This window comes from Buteo buteo, chromosome Z (genome assembly GCF_964188355.1).
Source record: "Buteo buteo chromosome Z, bButBut1.hap1.1, whole genome shotgun sequence".
In the NCBI taxonomy this organism is placed as follows: Eukaryota; Metazoa; Chordata; class Aves; order Accipitriformes; family Accipitridae; genus Buteo; species Buteo buteo.
The window spans coordinates 62993534-63021103 of NC_134204.1; the positions used below are offsets into that span (position 1 = coordinate 62993534).

General features: G+C 34.8%; 1 protein-coding gene across 2 annotated transcripts in view; it reads left to right on the forward strand.

The window, feature by feature from the left end:
- MAN2A1 (mannosidase alpha class 2A member 1) overlaps window positions 1-27570 on the forward strand; it is a 128388-nt gene that overhangs the window by 60646 nt on the left and 40172 nt on the right. For both annotated transcript variants that reach the window (XM_075020578.1, XM_075020579.1), the window contains 6 exons: window positions 3492-3677; window positions 5070-5184; window positions 8010-8077; window positions 24015-24180; window positions 26696-26926; window positions 27039-27161. In XM_075020578.1, the coding sequence (XP_074876679.1) occupies window positions 3492-3677; window positions 5070-5184; window positions 8010-8077; window positions 24015-24180; window positions 26696-26926; window positions 27039-27161 (889 nt within the window). The remainder of the gene's footprint in view (window positions 1-3491; window positions 3678-5069; window positions 5185-8009; window positions 8078-24014; window positions 24181-26695; window positions 26927-27038; window positions 27162-27570) is intronic.

A 27570-nucleotide genomic window follows, 5' to 3' on the forward strand; every position in this document is an offset into this window, starting at 1 on the left:
TGTTTACTTTATTGTCATTTTTCTGTTTTTTATTACTTAGGTTGCAGAAAACTTCAAATTAATTGCTTTCAAGTTTATTTTTAGTATTTACAAATTTAACACTGTTAAAAGATTCCTTCATGCAAGAATTTCAATTACCATTAATTTCTGAAAAGGGTGCTAGACTTACAGGTAAAGAATCTCTGGAAGAAAACTAAACCTTCAGTCTTCTGAATTAAAACAAAGCATGTTTCTAAAAATGTACCTGGGAATTTTCTCATCCTTTGTTATCCTCTGTGAATAACATGTAAGAACAAAATGTACAGATATGTTCTTGTCAATTTAATATCAGGGGTTTTGGCAGTTTTGTTTTCAGAGACCTGGAGAATCTTCCAAGGATGGCATATTAGCTGTGAGAACAGCAGAATTGGGGGTTTTGTCTTTTATTTTTTATTTTCTTTAAGGTCAGAGGAAATACATTATGATCATATTTAATTAATAAAACCCTTACCCCAACCTCATGATTAAATTTTCCATGGTTCTTTTTGAGCTAACTTATAACTACCTAGTGTGCATATATATGTGTATGTGTATATATATATGTGGGAGAATGAACCATAAATGGAAGATAAATACATATGTGTGTGTATTCTTTACAAGGATGAATACTTTTAAGTTCCAGCAGTACCAGGATTAAGAAGTACTTCACTCAGTAGCCAGAAAACAGTGTTCAACCTCAGGACCTGCTATGAAGGCTGGCCATTTAAGCAAGAAAAGAGGTGTTGGTTTGGGTTTTTCCTGTTTTTAAAAAAGTTTTAGGGTTGTGGATTAAAGAAAGTGCATGAAAGTTCAGGGATTTGGTAATGGAGATTGGCATCAATGCTGATTTGAGACATAAGTGATTTTTTTTATCTGAAGTGAGAGATAGATGGATTGAAGTAGTTTGAAGGATGATGAAATCAGTGACCAGAAGTTTGTTTAATGTCATAATGGACAGATGCAAAGAATAACAGCATAGTTGGGGACAAATTAGGAACACATTCTGTGATTTCCTTCTTTGCAGATGTAATAAGGAAAAATTATGGGAAGTCTGCAAAAAAGACTGTTGAAGTAATTCAGAAGCAGGACAAAAGCTGCAGTGATACTTCTAACTGTACAGATGGATAGAAAAGACATCTTGAGATTTCAGAAACTCCTGCAAAAATTATTTATTTTTTATTTAGGTTACATATAAAGTGGACATAAAGGTAACCTAGTGTAGTCTTTGAGCAATCAGTGAAGCAAATTGTGGTCTATTTGCAGTATCCCATCAGGCAGAGATACAGTGACAAATTACAACAAAGTGGAAAATCTGTGGTGACTACTTTAGGTAATCTGCAGTAGTTTGAAATAGAGGTGAGGAAACCAAGGCTTTATACAGCTTTTATGGAAAGATATTAGAGAGATGCAAATGCTTATTTATAAGTTGAAGTGTTCTCTAATACAATGTTTCTTGTGGTTTCACTTCTGAGTGTCTTTCATCTGTGACCATCGAACCATTCTAATGTTTAGAATAATATTGAGATTTGAAAGGAAAATTTTGCATCTAGGAGACCTGTGTGCTGAATGGATCTGTAAAACAGAATCAGTTATTTTTCTGAAAGGCAAAAGAGTTCCAAGTGTTCCTTATAGACAAAATGGATTTAAAGTGATGTTCTGGAATCAGTAAGAACTGAAAATGTATTTACTATACAGCTTCATTTTAATGTTATTTCTTCTGTTTTCAAGGTTGTTAACCTTGTTTATTAATAATGTACTTCCCTATTTAAAAAAAAATAAATGAGGTGGACTTTGGGGAGGAAAATCTAACCTGTATTTTGAGGACTGAAATTTTTTTGTGTTTCTCTACATCACAGCTACAGTTGGGTCAGTGTTTAGTGGCTAAGTAAAATTTTTTAAAAAAGGTAAAACACTTTCAGACAGGGTTTAACCACTACATAGTGCATCTGATGCCTTTTTAACTACAATAGATTTGTTTTCCTTTCAAGTTAAGCTGTAATCGAGCAAAGTAGGAGGAATGCATAGATGTAGGAATTTGCACTAAGCAACATCAAAATCACAGCCATTAAAGCTTAAGTGCACTAGTAATAAAAAAAGAATTACAACTTTTAACACCTTGATTTTATGTGTAGCTTCTGAGCAGTTATCTTACCTGTAAGAGCAAAATCTCATCCTATTCCTCAAATATTGACAATATGAAAATGAATTGAGCTGTTATATGTACAGTGTACCTTTTAGTTTAGTTTGACACATGCTACTTGCAGTTTTTACATAATTGTCACCTATGTGATGCATAAAGACAAAGAGACCAAACTGAATCCAAAAGTATTTTTCATGTTAACAGTTAGTACCAATGCACAGCTGTAAACCCAAGCTGAGAATGATTTTAAAATTTGTTGTTGTACCTAGTTTAAATTTGAACACATGCACTCATGAACAGCTTGCGTAAATGTGAAAGTTAATGTATTTTCCTTCTTTAAATTTTTTTTTTAATTTTTTATTTACATGCTTAGGAGATAGTTTTACATTTCCTTCGATTACATATGTTATTTTGTGTTCTTTGCTTTTTATAACGTTAACCTGTATATTCCTGGTTTCTTCAAACACTTGAGAAACGTTCATTAAACTCAAAGTTTGAAAAGGAATCTGACACTTTTTAGACTTACAGAAACAGAACTGTAACATTTTAAGAATAGGAGACAGGAACAAAAGTTAACAGATGGTTTCCCAGAATTTCTACAGGCATCCTTGTTAGTCAGATATTCATAATGAATGGCAATTATAGATCTGGGTGTTGGTTTTTTGTTTGTTTTGTAAAATAAATATAGATTCTCATAAAGCAAGTGAGAGCCTAATGGTAATATTTTAGTGTAAGGCTCTTGCATATGAAGTAGGAGAGCAGGGCTCTGCATTCTGTTCAGCCTAAGGTTTTTGAATCCAGTGTTCTCACAATTCAGGTGAATGTATACTGAGCAGGTGCAGGAACTGCCTAAGCCTTTAGGAGAATTTGGTTTGCTTAAAGTACAAATAGCAGAACAGTTATTATATAGAGTATACAGATTGATAGATTTCTGTAAGATAATTTTATTTATTTAATAAGTTGCTTTTTGAAATAGGAATTGTATGTCTCCTTACTGTATCATTTTAAGATCAGATCTGTATATCTCAGGCATTTGTGAAAATGTTACATTACTATGTACTGCCTTATTTTTATTTTAAAGCTCTATTTTCCATCACTGAAGCCTTGCAGGAAGCTTTCCAGGTGGAAAACTAATTGATGATGAAGTGCAGCAGTGATTTTTAACTGATTGAAGCTAGAAACAGGCTAAAAATACAAGATTAAGTTTTAAAGAACTCACAAAACTAGGCATGAGAAAAGATGTAAAAACATCCATTTATTCTTCAGGTAAAATATGTGTTCCTTTTTGCTTTCTAAACCTGTATAAATATTTGATTCTTCTCTGCAATTCCAGGGCAGCTGAAATCCTCTACTCCTTGGCTTTAGTACAGTCCAGTAAATCTGAGAAGATGAGTGTATTTCCTTCAGTGGATAACTATAAATTGCTGACAGAAGCTAGGAGGAACCTTGGACTCTTTCAGCATCATGATGCTATTACAGGAACATCTAAAGATTGGGTAGTTGTGGATTATGGCACTAGGTAATTTATTATAAATACATAAACTTAATTACTTTCTGCTCTTTTAAAACAGAAGTATTTATTTCAGAGATACAGATTTGCCGTAGCTAGCAACATAGTACTGAAAGTGTAGTGGTGCTCTACAGGAGAAGTGGATTTGATTACCCATGCTTTCCATTTATGAAATACGTTTTAATCGTCTAGAGTAAGAATTTGATGTTCAAACAAAATTTCTGAGGTTCAAAAGAAGCTAGGTAGACACAATACTCAGACTTCTGTAATAACAGAGCTATTTTCTGTGGTAACTATTGTATAGAACATTTTATACCTGCCTGTGCTAAGCAATGATCAAGATACATGCTAGTTTAAGCATATATTCCTTGGAAAATCCTACACCCTCTGTAACCGACTTTTCTTCAATGTGGGAAATCTTCATGTTGCCAATCTTCTACTTAATTTGTCTGTTGTTGTCCATTGCTGTAATGTCTGGTGAGTAGTTGCTTTCTCAGTATTGACAAATTACTCTGCTAGCTACTTTGTGGAATTTTTTTTTTTGAAGAGTGTATGACATATATATGTATGTCTGTATGTAGACATATGCTTTAATTATGCATTTGTTCAGAAAATTGTAACACATTGAAATATTAAGCACTAGCAAATTTGATTAATTAAGGTAGATGATGGTAGGTAGGTGACGGTAGAGCATGTCCATTAAATAAGTTATTGTTTTAAATGCCTCTGAAATACTCTTTCTCAGTTTAAACTACTGCATTAATGACAAGTATTTTTAAATTTAATAAATTTATTAATTTTTTAATCTATTAAAGCATAGGTATAATCAAGGTATAAACATGTGCAATGCACTTGGTTATGAGAGAGTAAAATAAAGGCTTTTTTCACTTTACAAATAAAATTACACAGCTCTCTAAGAATTTGTAAACCTTGTGTTGGTTGAAGCAATGAAAATAATGGTAATTTTAAATTTTTGTGTTTCTGATTGTTTTTCTAATCCTGCTTAAAGGCAATCTTGTCTTTGTGACCAGCGTTTCAGGCTTGTCTCCACTATAGATATTGGAAATCAAACATATAAACCACAAACTTTCCTAAGATTAGCATTTTGAAAATGTACCTGGTATTTTGAGCGTATGGGTTTTGTAGCATAACAGTGGGGTGGAGATGTACCTCATTTTCAGTATGCAAGGTAGGAATATAATGAAATTCAGAATATTTCTGCATTTTGCAGTCTGGTGACTCATTGCAACTAGCTGTTCTTAATTTCATGCTATATTGACATTAAAAATTACATTTGTTTTTCTGTAGCTCATACTTTCGAGTTCTTTAATCTTTTTAAATTTTAATGTTATCATATTGAATAAAAACAACTGAAAACTAAGACTCTAAAATTTTTAACAGACTTTTCCACTCAATAATGAACTTGAAGAAAGTGATAATTGACTCTGCTCATATTCTTATCCTGAAGGATAAAGGTGCTTATAATTATGACACATCAACTCCATTCCTGAAGATGGTGAGCTATATTTCTTGATTTTCTCCAAAAATAAAATGTGAACTATGTCTTTTCAATACAGTTTGAGTGTCCTGGGAAAAGTTGGAATGAAATTTGCTGCTAATACCTGCTCAAAAATCTGCTACTTATCACTGTTCATACTAATTGAAGATATTGGAATGTAAGAAGTTAAAACTTAAGCAATTAATGCTGAAAAAACCCACATATCTCAAGTAAATGGGCTTATTTTGTTCTACTTCGTGAAGCACATAGTAAAACCAGGTGTTCTAATTTTCTTGTGGGCATAAATTTGTTGGTGACTTCAGTGACATGCACGTGATAAGTGAATATATAACTGTATGCAGTCCTGTAATTTGACTTTGCTTATTACTTAAAAAATGTAGAAAGAGGAAAATTTCCATCCTGAACATAAGCCTAAGCTGAATTTGCAAGACCAGGTGTAGACAATACCTCGTGCTTTTTTCCTTAGCTGAAATTATTTGAAACACGAATCTACTGATGATAAAGTCAGCAACAGATCCCCACATACCATTCTGAGACCCATTTTACAGTGAAGAGCACCTTGAAGAAACACACTTGCTAATATTATTTCCTTTCAAAATTCTTAGTTTCTTCACTTTCTGAGCAAAAGCTGTCTGCTGTGATAGCTAGTCTTAGGAAGTCTACTTAAGTCCATACACCTGGAATAGAGAGCAAACAAGATGCTTTCATTTCTTTGTGCATAAACATAGCAGGATTAAGACAGTCTTTATTATATGATTACCTCACACTTCTAACTAACATTACATACATACTGCTGGCTTAGATGTGCCAGATGTGTCATGCCTTGAATTACTCTTCCAGGCACTTATATTTAAAAAAAAAAAAACCAACCCCCCCCCCCCCCCCCCAAAACCCTGTTAAAATAGTTCTTTAAACATTTTATGACTTTGATACAAATATATACATCCGTGCTTCATGCATGTGCCTGTGGGTGTGTGCCACAAATATGCCATTTTTCTCCTGGTCGGAAAGGCTAACAAAATGAATATGCACCTTCATAAAGTAAGAATATTTTGAAATCATTCATGGAATGAAGTTTTCACTTCTGCTCTGAATTATATTGGAGGATGTTGCGATGTTACATTTTACTAAGCTTCCATTGTTCCTGCTCTTTATGAGTCTGGATTAATACCACGGGATTGTAGAAGTACTAATTGCTGTTTAGACTGCGTATTGCCTTGGAGCATACTAAGTCAAACCCACTATTACCACTGTGAAAGCAGAAATGAAAAAGAAAGTTCTCATAAACCTAATATTCCCACAGTACTTTGGATACCACAACAAAAGGTTTTTAATGTGGGATTTGTAGAATGCTGATGGGAGAACTTCAGGATATTTACAAAAATCCTTGTGCAAACCTTGAGTGAGTAGAAAGTTCAAAGGCGCTTGTTTTGAAATACCATCATGGTATTTTGCTGGCTGATGGAAGCTGAGATCAGGAATTGTGCAGAGATGGGCATTCAGAATGAATGCTGAGAGAGTTGAGAAAGACAAATGATGAAGACTTTAAGATTGAAAATGGCTTTTGTCTTTGAGGGGTGAAGAAGGAAAAAAACACATGGTCAAAGGAGTAGCATAAGAGACTGTAGCAGCATTCCAGTAGACAGTAGGTACAACCAGGGGAAAATTGTCCTTCTTAAAGCCAGAAAAAAGGAACTTGGAAATGAGACATGATGGGAGGATTCCAGAAAGATGTTGCTTACACTGTGTTTCTGCTATTCTTAATTATTAGTTACACACAAAATCATTATTGTTTTCTCAGCTGATAACTGAATACTTTGTACATCATGTATAAGCTTTACAGTCTTGACGTTAGTAAGCAAACAAAAACCGGATCGCTTGGAAGACAGTGCACTGAAAAAACATAAAACTTAGAGATCCCTGAATGATCCAATAAGATGAGATCCAACCTATAAAAGTAAAGCTATGCAACCATTGCACCATTCTTTTATGTTAGTCTTATTTCTTTGAGTACAGAAAGAAAACTTTCATGTAAGTGGCAATAGCTGGATTTGAAAAACATGATTCTGAGGATGTTTTGGAGTATTCTGAGGAACTGGGAGCGTTGTACTTCAGTTGCAAAGTCCTGTAGTTATCACCATTATATGAACCAACAGGAATGTAACGGTACATCAACAGCTTGGCTGTTCTCTTACTTAAAGTCTAACTCAACAGTGACAGCCCTGGCTCATATTGTATTTGAGAAAAGAGAGAAACTAGTGAAAAATAAGAATTCATCAATATTGTGAAACAATCCTTCAAGTGGTTTATATCAGATAAAAATCGTACACACACCCCAAATTATGTTTTTTGAAAAATTTCTTTATGTACAATATAAGGTAAGAATAAGATCTGACAGAAGACTAAATCTTTGTGATAAATGTATAGGAGTGTAGGATTTCTGAAAGTAAATTTATAACGAGAAAGTTAATATATGATAAGTATTTGCAAAATTTGAAGGAAGTTGGTGATTATGATGCCTTGTTCACAAAAATCAAAACATGGGTGTGACAATTTGATAATGGTATGTAATAAGAGACATTTAATGAAAGCAAAGGTTTCTTAGTGAATTGGTCAAAGTAAGCCTTTTTCTTTTGCCAATTTGAAGTACTTAGTTTGTAAACTTTTGTGGTTCATCGCCCTGTGTAACGTGCTAAAATAGGCTTCTGTTTATGGGATGGCTGGCATTGTTTTGTACTTCATGAAGTTCATATAATAGACAAAGCTTGTCTATTGTATGTTTAAGTGTATTCAAAAGGAAATTCAAAGATGTTCTCTTGTAGGATGATGTTCAGTCTTCCCAAGATTCTTTGCCACGCAAGACAGTTATAAAGCTGACATCACAACCAAGGTAAATTATTTATATATTACTTAGTGTCTGAGATTCTTTTAACAATGTGTGTGTTTTCAGCACCTAGTAGGTTTTTATGCCATTTAATTTTTTTTAACTTTCACTCAAAATAAAGGTAAAATCAAAAAAATTTAAAAAAAAAAAGGTAGAAATGTAGTCTGGCATATGATGTTAATACTCTTATGTCTAGTTGAAAGAGAACACGGCACTTAAAAACTGTAGAAGTTTCTCACATACCACTAATTCAGCTGCAGCAAGGAAAGTAGTCTGTTACTATGTGCTTTACAGCATTGTAATCCTTCATAAATTATGCTTGAGAGCAGCAGTAGAAAATTCTAATTAAACATCATTACACTTGGTTCAATTAACACTGTGAGCAAAACCATAGTTTTTATAAGGCCTAAAAAATCACAATATATAAATGCTGCATTGTCTTTAATATTCAAGTAAAAGATAAACTAGGACACTGTTTTTTCTCTTAACTCCAACTTTCCATTGTCTTCAGTCCTCTAAAGTTACATCTATGTGTGTGTGTATATGTAGTTTCAATATAAGCTTGTCTCTAGAACAGTCATGTAGACATACCACTATTTTTTTTTAATAGGAGTTTTATTCTCTTATTGGAGTGCTACATAGGTGTTAATAGATTATCTTAAACTTGGCCAAAAGGTTCAAAAACTCAGGTGCCTAGCTGTTTGTTTAACTAAAATCTTCTAACTCTATCATAATATCCTCTCGGATATCTTCACTTTCTTTGCCATTTGAGGATAGCTTTAATGCTATTGCTTTCCTTGCCTAGGTTAGCTGTTGAAATTTCCCCCATGCCCCTTCCATCCTCCGATATGCCTTTTGTTTGCATCTACTGTTCCACTTATCTCTCTGCATAGTATGCTAAATGAGTTTTTTCTCTTTTTAGTGTTTATGCATTTCAGGCATTTGTTTGTTTGGTTGGTTTTTTTAACTCTTAGTTGTACGTTAAGTAGATACATCTGTCAAGCTTTTATGTTTTGAAATTAACGTTAACCTAGCAGCCTTCTGCTGCTGTTTGCCAAACTTGTCTTAACTTACTAAGAAGATAACATTGGTAGATCATTGCTAATTTTAACTTGTCTATGTACTGTGAAGATATCATAGTCGTGTAAGATGTGATTCATATTCCAAAGACTGTGTAATCAGAATTGTGTGAGATAGAATAAAGAAAAAAATGTGAGGGAGAAGGGCAGGGGAAGGATTACAAGGGAATATTGATATTGCTGCCTGAGAACCTGTTTTTTGTAATGACTTTCTGTTTGGAAACACTTTAAAAGCAATCCTTAAGTGCACACTACTTCATGTTTCGTTTGTTGTTAAAATTTTCAGTTGAATATCTCTGTGTTCAGTTATTGTCTCTTATAAAAATGAGCTTAGTCTTTTTAGGCTTCTAACTTTATCTCTGGTTGTAGTCTGAATCTCCACTAATATTACCATTGTGATAAGTGGTATGTAAGCTGAGGCAGCAACTTTTGCTTAAATCTAGTATGTGAATATTATGACTGTGCATTTGAGTTTTCTAGGTAACCAGTAAAGATGTGAAATGTTAATTTCAGTAGAATCTTAAACTCAACTTGATAAATTTGTTGTTAAGGATTACTGTGCTTAAACTTCAGAGTTTGATGCTTCTAAGACAGAAACTGATTTTTCATTTCAAATTTTGAGGCATCAGCAGATTGGAAATACTGATTCTCATCAAAACTTACTTATTTGGTTATCCTCTATTCATAATAGTCTTTATTGTTCATGTCTGTAGCATGAAATCTCTAGGTTTCTTTCTGTTAAGGTGTTCTAATATACCATTATGGGGGACAGAAATTATGTGGGATAGTCAATGTAACTGGCAAGGTGTTAGTTTTCTTTAATTGGCTGAATATTTAGCTTTTTGTAGTTTTGCATTTCTATGTCAAGATTTTTAAAAATAGCTTTATTATAAATTGATTATTCTTATAAAAGTTTGGTTCATGTCACCTATAAATTTAGAGGAACACTACTGATGGGAAGCTCATAAGATATATTTTTTTTATATATCTGATTAATTATTCAATCATTTTCCTATTGTTTTCTTATTTTACTGGGTTCATACTGCCCATTTCAAATCTAACCTACTTTTCAACAGTGAAGTAGTTGATGGTATGCTTTTGTCTCTCTCATCCAGCTTTCCTGTTTGATGTTTTTTAGCTAAGTGTTCCCTTCACTGCTTGTGAAGGTTGTAGTCAGTAGTGAAAACTGATCAGACAGACTGTACAGGAGAGCAACTTGATTACATGGAAAAAAAGAAAAGAGGAAAAAAAAAAATCTCTTTCAGTGGTCATTGTTCTAGTATGAAGTAGCTCCAGATTGTGGTGTAGTTAAGAAGTATCTTTCAAACTGCTTCTAAGTAGGTGCTACTTTTAATATATTTGGTATCATTTCCCCCCCCTCCCCGATGTTTGCAGTCTTCTGTGTAGTGCCCTGTTGCCATCTTTTTATGAATCCATAGTTTTATAAAAAAAAAATGTGTAAATTTCAATGAAATAGGTATGTAGAGTTATCTTACTGTGACTCTGTCACCTTAGAACAACCAAGTGGTCTTATGATCAGGCTTTTGAGTGCTGAAGTTACGGCGTATTTACACTAAACTCCTTTTAATTGACAAATGAAGCTGCATGCTTTTTTAAAAATTGTTTCTTCTAGCTGAAAAACAAAGCTCTCACAAGATAATACCCAACTAGATATGGAACTACTTTTGTCTTATTGTATAATTAACAATTATTACAGTGTCTTGGAGACAAAGCCCATGAGTGTGCTGATAAATTGGATACTGCATCAGGCTTCTGACAGCCCTGTCCTTTGATACAATCCTTGCTTCTTGGGAATAGTCTGGCAGAGGTCATACTTCCCAAATGGCAAAAGACTTGCACTCACTGGACTTGGGGAGGGTGTGGGTTTGAACCTCTTGCCATCCAGTTTAAGCTGTCGGCTGTTGATGAAGGGTATGTTGACAGTGTGAGTGGCAAGATTTCCTAGCTATTTCTATCTACAGTGTTTCCTGGAGACAGGATTGCAGGGAAATGTGATACATGACCAAATAACTGAATTGGCTGTGTGTACCAACTTGGATTTTGTAGTAGTATTGTTTGGCACAACATGGTGAACCTAGGAGTGAGAGAGACCTAACAGTATCAATCATGCTTTTTTTTTCCTCACTTCTGAAACTTCAAGTACCAGGCTGGGGAGTTTCAGTACTGAGCTCCATTGCACTCTACAAGCATGGTGTAAGGTATCCCATCTGAACTGAAGATACTACGATATTGAAAGATTTTAAAAAATCATTGATTTGGGATTATTTTTAGTGCTAAACCAACAATACTTATAATTTTCCCACGAATTACTTTTGTCAGCTAATCGCAGAGGAATGGTACAATATCTTCTTATCAGGCTAGTTTAATAGCTTAGCAGACACATTTTCCACTAGTTTAAATATTCAGGTTGCCGAGGGGATTAATCCTGAGTAGGATACACTGTAATCAATGATTTCTTCAAAGATCTGTCAAAGCACTGAGCAGTTTAGTGACATCCACCTTATAAAAGAAAGTTTCATTTTTCCAAATAGAGGATACAAAATAATCTAGGCTATTATTTATGAGCAGGTTTTGGCATAACGTTGTAATTAGCAAAGTTTTGGCATAAGTTGTGTTCATCCTGTCGGGTCCAAAATTTGTGATCTTTATTCAGAAAGCAAATTCTGATTTACCTTTAAATTTTGCAGGTTGGTTACCTTTTTAAAAATTCACTGGGCAGGGGTATCTACTGCCTTCTCAACAGAGCACTATAATGTCGAAATTAAAGCTATGTTATTAAGTTTAGTGTGTGGTAAAGAATGTTGTACAAAGGTTGAAAATTCTTGGCAGAGCAGTGTGTATGTTACTGTATTTGGTTGGAAGATGACAGCAAGGATAACTTGCCTGAGAAGGAAACATCGTTGGTGTGATATGCCAAAGAGGAAGGCTGTCCTGATGATGTGAAGCAATTGATTGAAGCTTCACACCAAAGGAACTGTATCTTTCTGAGGTTAGAAGGTGACTGGATTGGGGTAATGTTTTAATATTCTTATTTGGCAGCTTTAACTTTGGTGGTGGGGTTTTTGTTGTCTTTTTTTTTGACCTGTGTTGCACATGTTGATACCATCAATCTAGACAGTTGTCCACTGTAGTTACAAGGAGAGAATGTTCTAACAGCATTTGACATTTTAATAATATACATGTTAATTACCTTTAATGCTTGCATGAGTTCTAATGCATGTGTATTCCTGGTTATATACTGAAACAATTTTAAAAAAAAGACAGTTGAAACAAGGGTATTTTTAATTGTCAATAAGGGGAAAAAATGTTTAAAGAAAACAAGAAAGAATACACTTAAAATGAGGCCAAAAATATTTGTGGCAGTTCATACATTGTTAATAAGCACACTTGTTCCCGAGGGGAGAAAACAAAAAAAGAAAAAAAAGCCCAAACCCCCAAACCAACAGTTTTAGTTTTTTATTGGATGAAATAGTAATAGCAATATGCACAACCTTGTTATGTTTTTGTTAAAGTGAAACCTCTGTATTAGTAACTTCAAGGGAGGTGGACAGGATGAATAGTCACTCAATCAAGCCTTAAGAATTTTCTTCTGTTAAGAAACACTTAATTAAGCACTTGTATTCTCAGCTCAGTAGTGGAAGTAGTTAAAAAAATGAGAAAACTATCTGAAATTATATGTGAACAGCTGCACTTTTGTTTCCAATACCCTGGCTGCTTAGGCTGAATACAGCCTAATGATTTTTTAAAAATTACATTGAAGTGTTAATCTCTGTGTTCAGCTGCCTGATCAATTAACTAGATTTCAGGTGACCTGTAACTGCCATGAACATGTTCTTTTTGTAGTAAACTCAAGGTCATTTTGACTAAATCGAATGGGTATTTAAAAAGCATTCTGCCTCTTGATTTTCATGATGGGAGAGCTGTTGCAAAGGCAATGAAATGCTTGGCTGACACAGGGTAACTCAGGCGTGTGAATCCTCAAACATCAGTTAATGTGCACTTGAAATAAGTATTTCAGTAAAAATCATTCTAGCAAAAGTGGTGACTTCAAAATGAACAAAACCAAAAGCAGGATACATTCATTCTGCTTTATAGGTGGAAGTTAGCTGTGCAACTACCTTTTTGACCAAAACTGGCAAATTCTGCGTTGATAGTGTCTTAATGGGAGAGGAAATGAGGGGCGTGGAAGAGTTCACAGCACCTTGACCTCCTAATTCTCACTCTTCCTGTAAAGTCACAGCAGTTTCTCAGAGATTTCCATTTTTATTGTGTGAGTTTTCTACTTCTTGTGTTAATTACACTACATGCTTATCTACAGGCTTATCTCAGAACTGACTCCTTGCACTGGCAGTTGACATTTCACTAGAAGTTTTTCTGGGAACACTGGAAACAAAACAACAAATAAACTAAGGGATGAATGTCTGGTTTGATGTAAGGGATAGCTCTTTAAAACTGAACTGTGGTTCATTTTTTTAGTTATTATAAATTCTCATTATTAAGAAGAAAAAAGAAGCTTTGATTTGCAATTAATTGCACTCCAAAGCTTTCTGTGGAATTAATCTTCATTTTTCAAAACTCAGTTTTGACTGTCATGCTTCTGAATTCAAGTTTTTCTAAAAGTTGTTAAATTTCAAGCTTCTAGTCATTACTTTTTCAGTACATAAAAACTCTTATAAATCAAACTTCTTTCAGTTTTTGGTCAGTCTTATTGTTGATAAACCAATGGTGATCTGTTCTAAATGTTTTTGTTTACCGACTGTCTTTGAAATTGCAGTTGAAAAATTAAACCAGTAAATAAATTGATACAGTTTGTAGCATTTGTAGAATCTTTGCAGTTTCTCAAAACTGCACAAATTAAGGATTTTTGGTTCAATGCACAGAATTTCAACAGGTTTTGTTGGAGTTTGCAGTACCAGTGCAATCAGATTGTGAAGGTGTTTGATGCTTTAGTTGCTATAAAAAATCATAACATTGAAACGAAAAATCCCACAATTAGATTTTACAAGAAATTTCTTGGTTTCTCTAAAAATACTGTTTATAATGGAAGTGTCATATGAAATGCAGAAAGAATAGACTAACTAAGCATACTTTGGGTGTAGGAGAAAAAACTGGGTTTGTTTTTCAAAAAACAAAAAGTCATCCTTATGAAGGAATATGCTAGTAAAGAACTGAATACAGCTGAAAGATCTGCATTGTATGCATGTACTTGTTGAAGCAGTTTTGGAAGTAGAATATACACATTTTCAGTATATTAGTATATTTGTGTATTATTTCTTTTTTTTCCAGGCACTGGCCCCTTCAGCCTTTTTACTGGAGTTGCTTTGAGGCAATACTGTAGTTAGTCCAAGGCTCTCAAGGCACAGACTGAAGTGATATGGCATACTTAAAGTCCTTCTGCTCTTCTGAACCAGATTTTTTTTCCCTTCTAAATGCAGATTTATAAAGCCTGCACTACAAGAGGAACAAGGAAAGGATTTTAGTGAAGGTACTTCCTGATCCTGAAAAAGTCAGGGGGCTTCAAGCCCATCTTGGACTTCAGAACACTTCACAACTTTGTGGTAAAAGAAAAATTTAAAATAGTGCCTTTGGACTTAATCCTTCTATCCTTAATTGGAGAGCAGCTATGTGCTCCAGATTAGGATATGTGTGCCACTACAATCCATCCAAATCATAGGAAATATGTGTATCTGGCATATGTAGTAGGTGCATAACATTTTAAAAGTCTTGTCTTAGGTTGATGTTGGTTTTTTGTGTTCTCAAAATTTACAGTTCTTGCTGTGCTGTTGTCTGTGTTTATCGTGAATGCTGTTTTCTTGAGGGTGTTCCATGGTTTGTTTTTGAGAAAGCCACACAAAGGTCCTGTTTCCTGTGAGAGTAGGGGGCTGGAATATGTGCCTGTCATCTACCTAATTCTCTGCCTTTGCATGAGCAATGGATATTATAAAGATAAATCTGTAGAGTTATAAAAAGAGAATTGATAGGAATGTGTGTGAGTTCTCTCACCTTTATTAATGAATCTAAAGTTTGATTTCAGGTTTGTCATTAGGAAGGGCATTCCTGGAGTGATTCAGAATTCTGAAATGTCAAGCTAAGATAATGGAACTTTTTTTGAAGCACAGTATCATTGTTTTCAGTTATTTGTATGTTAATCAGAACTGTCAGCCATTACTGCTTTTAGAAAGAATGTGCAATTCTAACATTATAGCTCTATTTCTACACTACATTTAACTTCCTCTTCAAATGCTGTTATAATCATAGCATAATTCTATTTTGTGTTAGTTGAAACTCTACTGAATTCTTGTGAATTTACTTATTTATTGATAGTATCTCTTTTTTATTTCTTGATGTCATCAGCTTGATTTTGTAATGAAAAGTTGATCTGTGGATAATAGATTCTGTTTCCATCTTTGGTTTTATACCTTATGAGAGCAACACAAGTTTATGTTGTGTGCTTATAGTTTCAAGTTGAGATTAGATTCCTACTAATTCTTCTCCAGGGTTTTTTCATAAACTGGAAAAGTTGTCTTATTTAGGAAGAGACAAAAACGCTAATAGTTGTTCATATATGATAATATTTTATTATATAACTTCAAGATTAATATTCTACTCTATAATAAACAGTTCAGCTGCATTATAAGAGTTGCTGCTTAGATGTAAATAATAAACAGTTCAATTGGATTATAAGAGTTGCTGCTTAGATGTAAATTGTTGGTTAGTTTTGTTTGGTTTTTTGGTTTTTTTGGTTGGGTTTTTTTTGTTGTTTTTATATCTGTGACAGTATTGGCAGTCCCAAATTAGGATTCTTAAATTTACAAGAAGCTTAGCTGGATGCGATGCAGAGGACCATATTAGCATTATTTATCTTATCCATTTAAGTAAGCTACACAATCTCCTTAGACTTCATCCAGTCAGTGAAAAGCCCCTTGGGAAGGTGTCAGAATCTCCTTTTGGGGAGAACTTGCTTTTTTCTGACTATATAGAAGAGAACTGTTTGCTTAACTTGAACTTTTATTAAACTACCTATATTCCCACTGCCCCAAATTTCACATTTCCATCTGACAGTGTGTCTGAGACTGCAACTCTTTAATCATAAGGTTTTCCTCACAAAGGACTTTTCTATTTAATTAAAAGTCTAGGATTGTATAGTTATGAGTGCTAATGGTTTCAGTATCTATTGTATCTCAGAGGAGGTATACATTAAAGATGTAGCAATTATTGAAACTAAGTGTTGTAATATAATTAGGTGTGTTGATGCAGTTTAAAGCACACTTTGACTGTAGTTTCATTTGGTACTCTGAGCTTAAGTTAGTATAGCTTTTTGTGAAAGTTCATTCTCATAATGTGCAGATTAAATTAACTCCCCCCCCCCCCCCTCCAATAACCCAAACAGGAATATTAAAGTAGATAGGATTCCCTTTCTTTAAAACTGGAAAGAAAAAAGCAGACTTGGCATCATGTTTTAATTCCATACTTCCATTTAATTTCTAGCCAATTTCCTGTAAATGCATTTTTGCCAGTGCTACCTTCACTCAGTTAATAGACAGACTTGCTGGTTGTCTAGCTATTACTTCATTGATAAATGTAGGGTATAACATATTATTCAACTTACATCCTTGGGTATCCATCTGAGCAGGGTGGAGTTTTTTGTGCAAAGTGAGACCAAAAACAAGCAATAAATTCGTTAATTCAGATTGTAAAACCACAAATTGTTTTCTGCTTGTATCAATCGTGCTAATAGAGTAGAATGTAAAAAGATTATAAAATTTGAAGTCATACTGGGAACAAACACTCTGTATAGGATTAGAATTTAAAACTGTCTTAGTAAGCTGGAGCCAATATTTCATAGTCAAAGAATGAAATGAAGTAGGCAAGTGGAAGTATTACACAACATATGGAAAAATAATGTGGGGACTAATCAAATTGACATTAGTGAAACAGAAAAAGACTAGGCATTACAGAAGATCAGATTGAGAGTTACTTGTATGGTATCAAAGGCAATTTTGCTCTTGGATGATTTAAATGGAAATGTTCTGTGTAAAATACAGCTGAAATAACATGCTATACTCAGAGTGATGAAGACGTCATCAAAAATATGGTATCTAAAAAAGATACTTTGAGAGATGATACTTTGAGAAGGCTTAAGAAGAAAACAAGGGTACTAAGTTGAAGAAACCAACCAAAGAGATGTTGAAAGAGTATCATCTGTTTAGTTTAAAAAGGCTGATAATGAGAAATATAAATCTGTCAATACATACAGGTTTGTTACTAAGAGAATCAGTTGTATTATACTTGCAGTGAAAAAAAGGAAGGTATAATTGGAAGAAATGTTTAATGTAAAGTAATTAAATTTAATTGTATATTAGCAAAATGGGTGCTTGAGCTGCAGAACAGTATAAACAGTTTTGGATGTTTTCAAGAATAATGATTGCAGCATTTGTCAAAGGTTGTCCTACTGAATTCTCATTCTGCTTAAGAGGTCAAACTACAGCAACTTTCTAGACCACTGGGGGTTTTTTTAATATCTAGATTTGCCTTTGTATCTCAGTCTTGAGAGTCACAGCAAAACAGCATATTTTGTCGTACCCAGCATGGCCTAAGGTTATAGGCTAGTCTGTTTTGCACATACTGTCTTTTGTTTGACCAACTGGAGTAAACGGGAAAAGTGGACTGGTTTAAGGCATACCAGATCTTCCAGTGACCTGAAATGTTACTTGATGTTTGTATGAGAACTAGCTACTCCAATGAGAGAACAGCTCTGCTTACAACTCCTGTCCCTAATGCACAAGCACAACAATTTATGCTCAGTTTGTCACACAGGCAAAAAGATTTCCTGTTTAGGATAAAAAGTTGGGTTTTTTTTTATCTGATGAATATTATTTTGGCACTTGGCAGGTCTGCTATAAAAGAAAAAGTGTTTCTTTATTGCTTTTGATGAAAGAGCTGAGTGCTGGGTATTTTAACTGTTTTACCCATTAGGTTTTTCCAGAATAATACATTTATTTTACTTTTTTTTACTGTCCGTAGGTAGGTTTCTGATGAGGTGAGAATTGTTGAGGAGAGTAGTAACTACCTACATAAGTAGCAACAGATCAGTTCTCTACAGGAATGCAAAGGTCAAGATATTTCCTAATACTGGAGAATTCTGGATTTTCCTTCTGCCACCCCCCCATATATATAGCGCCTATATAGTGTATGTATGTGTATGTATCCAGTTATATTTATAAAGGAAATATCCTAACTTCATGCAGCTACTATGGCAAGTGGTGCTTTATGCAGTTTAAATACTAATCCCCAGTTTGTTTCCACCTCATACACACTAGTGTTTACTAATTAATCAATGTTACTATCTACTGACTCTTCTCACATCTTTCAAAGTAATTTTTTCTTACATTTTTTCAGATATGGAACAGTTTTGATTCTCTCCTTGCCCCCCTTTTGATGTCTGTAGTGTTTTTGTTGTTTTATTGTCCTGGTGAGGTGACTTTGTTCAGAGAAGTTCAGTATTGTTTAGAATTCTAAAATCTTAGTCCATCAAAGTCCATCAGCTGCCAAGTTCTCAGAATAACTTGCTAGTTGAATTCTGGTTTCTAAACCACCAGTCCTTCTGGTGATTTTTTTACATATGTAGAGTTACTTCAATTCCTCATCTTTAGGGCTTAAAGCATATTAGTGCGTATTCATGATTTTTCCCTCCCTTCCACTCTCCCCACCCCTTTGAAATTTCAGGAGAACTTGCACGCTTCTGTTTGTTCTTTTTGGTTCTTCAGTAGAAGACAGTTGATACTGTATATCATTTGGCTTCCTGGGTTGTATCTTTTCTCAATTTTGGGTGTACTTGTAGCAGTGTTGCTTTTTTCACCACTTAGCTGTTTTTTATCTTAGCCTCTGTAATACAAGAGGAAAAGGAACTAACCAGATTTGAAGGTGCTGCTCATGTAACTTTGCATTGAAATTGCACGTATGTGCCGGGAGAACTGGTTTGGATGAGTTATAATGGGAAATGCTCCAATCTGTCTGCAAAGGTTTGTCAGATTCTAGTAAAATTGATCAGTCTGAGCTAGAGTGCCTCAAGGAATTGCTTCTCAAAGCAAACTTGAATAAGGGTCCTCCACCGAGCAATGAAAAATGTTGTCCTAAGTTATCGTGAGTCCAAGTGTCTTGAAGAGGTGGTCTTCTAAATAATGCTGTCACTGATGATCCTCTGACGTTTACTAGTAATGAGTTCTGGTTTCTCACATTAGTTCCATGCATTGCTTGTGGAGACAGCATTGAATAAACTTTAAAAGGAAATGGTTACTGTGTTGCAGGTGTTACCTGTAAATGTGTGTATGTATTGATATATATGTATGCCCATATGTTCATGCACATCAGTGAAACAAAAAGAACAGTGGTCTGAAATGTTGTAGCTTTTCAGTTTAAGAAACAAAATTTGCAATAACATTCTTCTAGGAGATGAATATTAAAGCTGTTAGGGATCTGAATCAGCTTTATTGACATTTTGCCTGTGAATATAGCTGCACTGGTTTATATGTTTTCTTGATAATTTAATAAGGAAAGCATTTGAAATAAGAACGGGGGGGTGGCTTTTTTCAGCTCCTGCTGAAAATGTTTCACAGCAAGTTAAATATTTACTACAGAAAAAACTAGTCCAAATATTCTTTGATGCTTGAATATATGTGTTTAGTAGAAGGGTTTATTAATGGCATATGGTAGGATATACAGGGAAAATGATCATGCTTGTACAAATAAAAGGTACTTGTTCTGGGTTTCAGAGACCCCAAAAAGTGTTGGGTAAAAAAATTCAAGGTATATCCTTCCAAAAGTTTCTGAAAAGCAGGTGGCAGGATTTGCTTTTCTGAAATTGCAAATATTTGCATGTTAGACATGCATCCCATTTAGGATTAAGAGCTCAAGTCTGCACCTGTTTCTCATTTTTTGAGAGGCTGAGAGCAGTTTACTCCTGCTCCCAGTGCACAGATAGAATACATGGTCTCTGTGTGAGTAAATTGGCCATGCTTTTATCTGTAGAAAGTTACATATTTCCTTTTGTTTCAATACAGGGTATATTAAAATAGTTTCAGAATTCTTTGATTTCTTGAATAAATGAAAGAAATTATGGCTGACACTTGGCCATAATGGTGTTTCTAAAGTAAAATATTTTGGTTGAAATTCTTCATCTGAATTTTACCAGACATTAAATCCCCTCTCCCTTTATTTGGACAAAAGATGTGAACTTTTGTAGTTTTCTTGGTGCTGTTGCCAAAGACCAGTGATCTGAATAGTGAAAGGAAAATAATTGCTTGCTGCTTCTGAAAGACAGTAATATTCATGTTTTTGCCTTAAAATCTGTAATAGAATACCTTTAAATATTTGCTTCTCTGTGTAATGTAACCACAATACATTAAGCAGTTGTACTCTATGGTGACATTCTTTGTAATGATACAGCTTAAGTGAAGTACAGCTCTTTTGTTTCGCATAGAATTTAACTTAGTTATAGTGGGAAGTTATTTAAGGGTGGGACTTGAATGGTACTTCAGAAGTAATGTGATTTAATTACATTAGTAGTGCTTTTGTGTGTGGACAGGAATTATATCTTACCAAGTATAAGTACTTCAGTTCTGCTGAAATAAAATTTGAAAACAAACTACAAGCATCTAGGCAAAATTACTCCATTTCAACTGCTGAAAATCTGCCCTGTCATTACTAGCTTCATCTGACTGCATTATTACTCTACATACGCATAATGTACTTATAATACATGGCTTCAAGAAGTTATAAAACATATGTACCTTGGTACAACAACAGATTTGTTTTATCTGAATATTAAAAAAAAAAAAAGTCTGAAATATAATGATAATGTGGCAGTTCCTAAGGTCTTTTGTCATGGGTATATTTCTCATGTGACTAATTAAAATTATGAAATGTGTTTATATCAATGGGAAGGTGAACAAAGTTTCTGGAAATATTTTTACATTACTGTGTTCTTTGGCAGATAATTTAAATTTAATGAGGATATATAGCACTACTAGGAATGAATTGTGTGCATAAACTAGCATTCTACTTGGAGGCATAGGAACTGAGGAATTCCACTGTGTAGAAAGAATAAATAAAACATTTTTGTAACATTCTATTGATGGATGAGAATGATTTAGTCTGAGCTTTGGTGTTGGATCATCTCTTAAATCCGTATTGTTTCTGACACAGTTCTTACACTTTTCTTTCACAGTATATGAGAGGTTCTTTAAAAAGTCTTTCAGTAATTTTTTTTTTTTGCCTTCCTACTTTTTAAGGGCTCTAGACTGAAAGCAGTGTTGGTTTTGGTTCCACAACTGTTATAAAAAAAGTTACATTAACATTTAAATTAAAATCTTATCTGAAAAGAAGACATCTTCAGTTAAGCAGAAGTGTAAAATGACCTACCCTAGTCTAGGGGAGGCTCTCACAAAGTCTTGCACAAGTTCTTAAAGACTCAGAAAGCTGACCAAGAATACAGTTATCTATTATGTTGTCTAGTAATCTAGGAGTCTTCAACATGAAACAGGGCAAAAAAAGAGCATCCCAAAGTGCTTTTGGTTGTGCTAGAAGGCAACTGACCACAGTTAGATGCACAAATATGCAAGGAAAATAGTTGTTATGCACAGAAGTCATGATTTAACAATACTTCAGCACAGGAATCTTCATCTAAGGAGTTAAAAAGAAAATAATTTTTATGGGAATCTCATTCTATGTATGGCAGGTAATCCAAAGGTTCTTGACAAAAAAAAGCTAATACAGCCTCTGATCGTAGTTTATTCAACTAATGAGAAGTTGTAGTTGACCTTTCCTAGTGATTGTGAGGGTAGCAGTGAAGGGTTATGAAATTGAAGATGAATAGCCTAAGTTTGATGCAGAAAAAAAGAGGGAGCCAATTAAAAGACAAGGGGAAAAGGGTAGCCTGGGTAGTGTTCATAAGGATTCTGAGTATCCATAGAGCAAAATTGCATTTGTTAAAATTAGAGCAGTGTTGCAAAAAAATCAAAGGGCAGGATGGAAAGTGAGTAGGTGAGATTTTTCAGCAGTATGTAGAATAACAAAGAATTTTCCTTGTGTGTCTGTATTGCATTGATAGTTTAGTGGTGGATTAACTTAGTCTCTCTGACTTTACACTGAAATTGTGGAGAAGTCCTCACTCTCAGAATAAGGAGGAATTAAATTTGTACTTCCTTACTAACTCTAAGCAGTTTACTGCTGCCTCTCAGCCCTGAAATTTTGCTCTTTCATTATTTCCAGAGTATCATCTTGGCAGTTTTGTCCACTGCCTGCCAGACTTCATGATGCCAGGGAGACCTCACTCTCCTCTGGCATGTGTGTAGAGGAAGGCTGCCCTCAGTCTGTTCAGAGCTGATGTTGGAAAAGAGAAGAGAAAAAATTAAAGGGTTTAGCTATGTAAGTAACTTGTTAGCAGGACCTTAGTTGTACTGTAATGCTAGGCTAGTGAACAATGGAGCACAGAGCATCTAAATCTTTGGGTAAGGAACCTGGAAGACTTACAGTCAGAATGTGAGATTATGGAAGAAGGTTCAAGCTACGGGTGATGTTTAAGTTGAAGACCTGAATGACAGAATGAGATTTCTAGTTTGGGTGGAAGGAGACAATTCTAGATGAAACGGTTTGATCTGTGAAGGTGGTAACTGAATTTGGAGGTTAAGATGTGAAAGGAAAAGGAAGAAAACCACTGACAAAACCCTGAGGAATCTGCATGGAAAATGGAGCAGAGAATGAGGAGAATCTACTTAGAAGAAATGCTGAAGGGGTGATTTGATGAGAAGTGGATATCATGGAAACTGATGAAAGATAAGGTTTTATGAAGAAGTAAACTGTGTTTTACAGTAGAAAGGGTCAAGGAGGTTGAAGATAGAATATCGGTTCCGCTGTGTGTCTAAGAACTTATTAGAAATTTTGGCAAGAACATTTTGCATTGTTAAAGACAATTTTTTTAAAAGGATGAAATGAACAGAGGGTAACTTCAGGCAACAGTTGTAAATAGTGCATTCTTTGAACTTGGCAATGAAAAGACAAGTACGATGATAGTCCTACAGATGCATGAGGCACAAATGTTCTAGTATCATTTTATTTTCCTATACCTTACAATATACAAACCTTTAATTAAAAAAATTAATGTCCTAATGAAGTTGCTCTATTCAGTTTCAGGGCTGATTGTTTTGGTTAGTAACATAATCTGTGTTCAAATGGAAGAACAGGCATAAGATTACATAAAAATTAGTTATTCTGTATGTACCTAATAAAAAGATTTCAATGTATATGCAGACAGTTGCCATAGGGACTTTTGGTAAATTATAATTTAAATAATTTTTAACTTTCCCTTATAGCAGAGGGAAACCAGTTGCTTTAAAGAATATATACCACATATATGTATGTACAGCAGGTTTTGTTCATTACTTTGTTATTTCTGAATTATGTTAAAGTGAAAACAACTGTGGATAAAAATTTAATAGTTCAGCCTGAAAAATACATTTAAAATGCCCTTAAATATCTCAATTGTGCGTGCAACTGTTAATAGTAATTTTTTAGTAGTTAAGATGAGAAATTGATGTATTTTTATTGTAAGGTGTTTTCAAAATTGCTTGGAGAAATAATAGCATTAAGAAAAGAAGATCTGCCAAGAATTGATGTTAAATATCCATTGTTTCCTGGCTATGTTTTGCACATTTATTTGTTGTGGCATGTACCTGTTGTTCTAACATTGTTTTAATGCTCTGTATGTAAAATTCATGTGCAATATATTAAACCTGAAGGAGGAAGCTTGTTAGCCAAAAGATAATTTGGCAAATATGTTTTTGCAGGTACCTTTTGATATATAATCCTACAGAACAAGAGCGATTTTCAGTCGTTTCAGTCAATGTCAATTCACCCAGAGTTAAATTATTATCTCCTTTGGGAAAACCTGTTGTTATCCAGATTAGTGCTGTTTGGGATGGAGCAACTACAGTATCACATGAAGCATATCAGGTATGCTATTTTAAGTAAAAAGCATTAAAGTATTTTGGGGGGCAGATATTGTAGCTTCACAGTTGAAGAAAATGAAAGCATTCTTGAAATACTGGCAATTCTGTATTTGCAAATAATACCATTAATTCAGTCATTTTAAGGAAGAGAAGAAACATATATATTTAGTATTAATGTTTCTTAAACTGATAAGTTATTAAACTTTTGTGATATGGTGGGTTACATTTAAAGGGTCAGTTTCAGCTGCATGAACAGAAAATACTCGATGTGTGTCTTTTCCCTCAACTTTCTAAAGCTGTTTTTTCCTTCAAGTGGTAGTTACTACAGTCTGTCTGTGCTCAAGCACTCCAGCTGGAAGGTTTTGTAAGTGCAATGGCTTAAGCAGTTAGAGTCTGATTTTTATTTTTTTTGTCTTCCAGATACAGAGGCTGGATAGTAATCTCCATTACTCTTGTACTCAAGCTAGACAGATGACTTTGAGTCTGCCTCTTAGTTCTGGTTTTAAACAAAGTTTCTGAGAATTTTTGAATCATTCATCATTATAGAAGATTGTCCTCAATGATGATGCATCAGAAACTGTATTTTGTTAAATTCTTACTGATACAATAGTATTGTATTACTTCCAGGCTGACGTTCTTAGTCTGATTCCTTTTGACTAGGGAGCCAAGTTGAACTTGTTTCAGGATAATATTCCTGCGAAGATAATTCAATAAGTGTGTCTCAGTTGTCCTCCAAAGGGATAATTATTGATAATTGTTGTGGGTTAAATTGGGTAAGCAGCTCAGCCCCACACAGCTGCTCACTCATTGCTCCCAGTGGTATGGGGGAGGAAATTGGAAGGGTAACAGTGAGAAAACTTGTGGGTTGAGATAAAAACAGTTTAATAGGTAAAGCAAAGGCTGCGCATGTGAGCAAAGCAAAACAAGGAATTAATTCGCTACTTCCCATCGGCAGGCAGGTGTTCAACCATCTCCAGGAAAGCAGGGCTCCATCCTGCATAACGGTTACTTGGGAAGACAAAAACCATCACTCTGAACGTCCCCCACTTCCTTCTTCTTCCCCCAGCTTTATATGCTGAGCATGACGTCATATGGTCTGGAATATCCTTTTGGTCAGTTGGGGTCAGCTGTCCCAGCTGTGTCCGTCGATCCGTCGTTGTGTCCCCCCCCAACTTCTTGTGCACCCTGTCCTGGTTTCAGCTGGGATAGAGTTAATTGTCTTCCTAGTAGCTGGTACAGTGCGATGTTTTGAGTTCAGTATGCGAAGAATGTTGACAACACTGATGTTTTCAGTTGTTGCTAAGTGGTGTTTAGACTAAAGTCAAGGATTTTTCAGCTTCTCATGCCCAGCCAGTGAGAAAGCTGGAGGGGCACAAGAAGTTGGCACAGGACACAGCCAGGGCAGCTGACCCAAACTGGCCAACGGTGTGTTCCATACCATGTGATGTCACATCTAGTATAGGAACTGGGGGAGTGAGGGCGGGGAAGCGCCACTCAGGGACTAGCGGGGTGTCTGTCAGTGGGTGGTGAGCAATTGCCCTGCGCATCATTTGTACATTCCAATCCTTTCATTATTGCTGTTGTTGTTTTATTAGTGTTATCATTATTAGTTTCTTCTTTTCTGTTCTATTAAACCATTCTTATCTCAACCCATGAGTTTTACTACTTTTCCCAATTTTCTCCCCCATCCCACTGGGTGGGTGGGGGGTGTGAGTGAGCGGCTTGTGGTGCTTAGTTGCTGGCTGGGGTTAAACCACGACACACCCCCAGCCTACTCACTGGTGGGGCAACGTGAGAAACAGAGAAGGCCCTGATGCTGTGTAAGAAGTGCTGAGTGGTAGCTAAAACATCCCTGTGTTCTCAATGTTGTTGATATCAACACATTGCACCATATGAGCTACTATGAAGAAATTTAAGTCTATCCCAGCCAAAACCACTATGATAATTAACACTGTTAATTGCCTGAAGAAGAAGAAATAAAATTACATATCTGTACCTTAGTTTCCAAGCAAATTGCTTTGGAGATCTACCTTGTATATTACTGTTATGTGCAGATTACTTTATAGCTCCTGAATAACCAGAGACTAAAAATGAGACAGTTGGCTTATATTTTGCTATTTAAATCTGTGGATTTTTAAATGCAGCTTGTGATAAGTAGTGTGTGTGCACACTTGATGTGCTACACATGCATCTTTAATGCACAGCAAACAGCTGAGAACTGCACATCACAGCTAACATTATTTTTTAACAAGATACAAAATCATTATTGCATTAATAACAGTGATCTTGATGCTCAGCAAATTAGCGATGCAGACATTTTTGTTTGCTAATTCTTCTTAACGTGCTTCAGCTATTAGTTTTGGAATGTCATTTGTAATTTCATGTCCATTTATGGAATATGGGAAAAATTCAGCCATCTTAAAATACTGAAGCAAAATGAGTTAGTCTGAGCATAAATTTAGCATAACAAGTTAATACTTCAATATTTTTAATAATGGCTTCTTCTTTGCTCCCAACAGATCTCTTTCGTGGCACGTCTACCACCTCTGGGGATTGGAGTTTACCAGCTTTCGGAGGTTCAAAGTTCAGAAGCAGTTTTAGCAGACTATAATATATACGTGAGGAATAATAGGCAGGAGAAGCCAGACAAACTTTTCAAGATAAAAGAGATGCAGCATTCTGTGGATAATATAATATTAGAAAATTCTTACATGAAACTGTGGTTTTCTGGAATGTCTGGATTACTGGAGGTGTGTTGCATTATATTTTGAAACACTATGTTTTACTTTTTTAAGAACTTCTGTCATTATTCATGCAAACCTAAATGTGTCAACTATTTCAAACATGATTCTCTGCCCTTAGAAAATAAATACCAAAGAAGATGGTAAAAATCATCAAATGAAGGTGGAGTTTGCTTGGTATGGAACTACAAGTAACCGGGATAAAAGTGGAGCTTATCTCTTCTTACCAGATGGAGATGCCAAGGTAAATCTTCGTTTGCAGAGAGATTCTAATCATGAAGTAACTTGAAGCATTCTGCAAATACAGATTGGAAGAGCTAGTTTTCCCCAGCACTGAAATTCAGCTGTGTGGCTAGAAATAGTGAGATGAGTTATTGAAATGATTGGCAGAGCTTCATACTTCATAACCCTAGATTTGGGTAGAAACACATCATTAATTTGAAAGTGTCAAATTTGAAAAGTGTCACAGAATATTTATGGTTCATGAAAAAATTTACATAAGATGCTACCCTTGCAAGAAATCCAGTGAGATGTGACCATTCACTATCAATAAATTAAGTTCACTTTCACGTCCTGTGGTGAAAATGTATAGAACATACTGATTCATTTCTGCATTTCTTCAATTTTCTGATTCTTAAGATTTCTTTATTGTG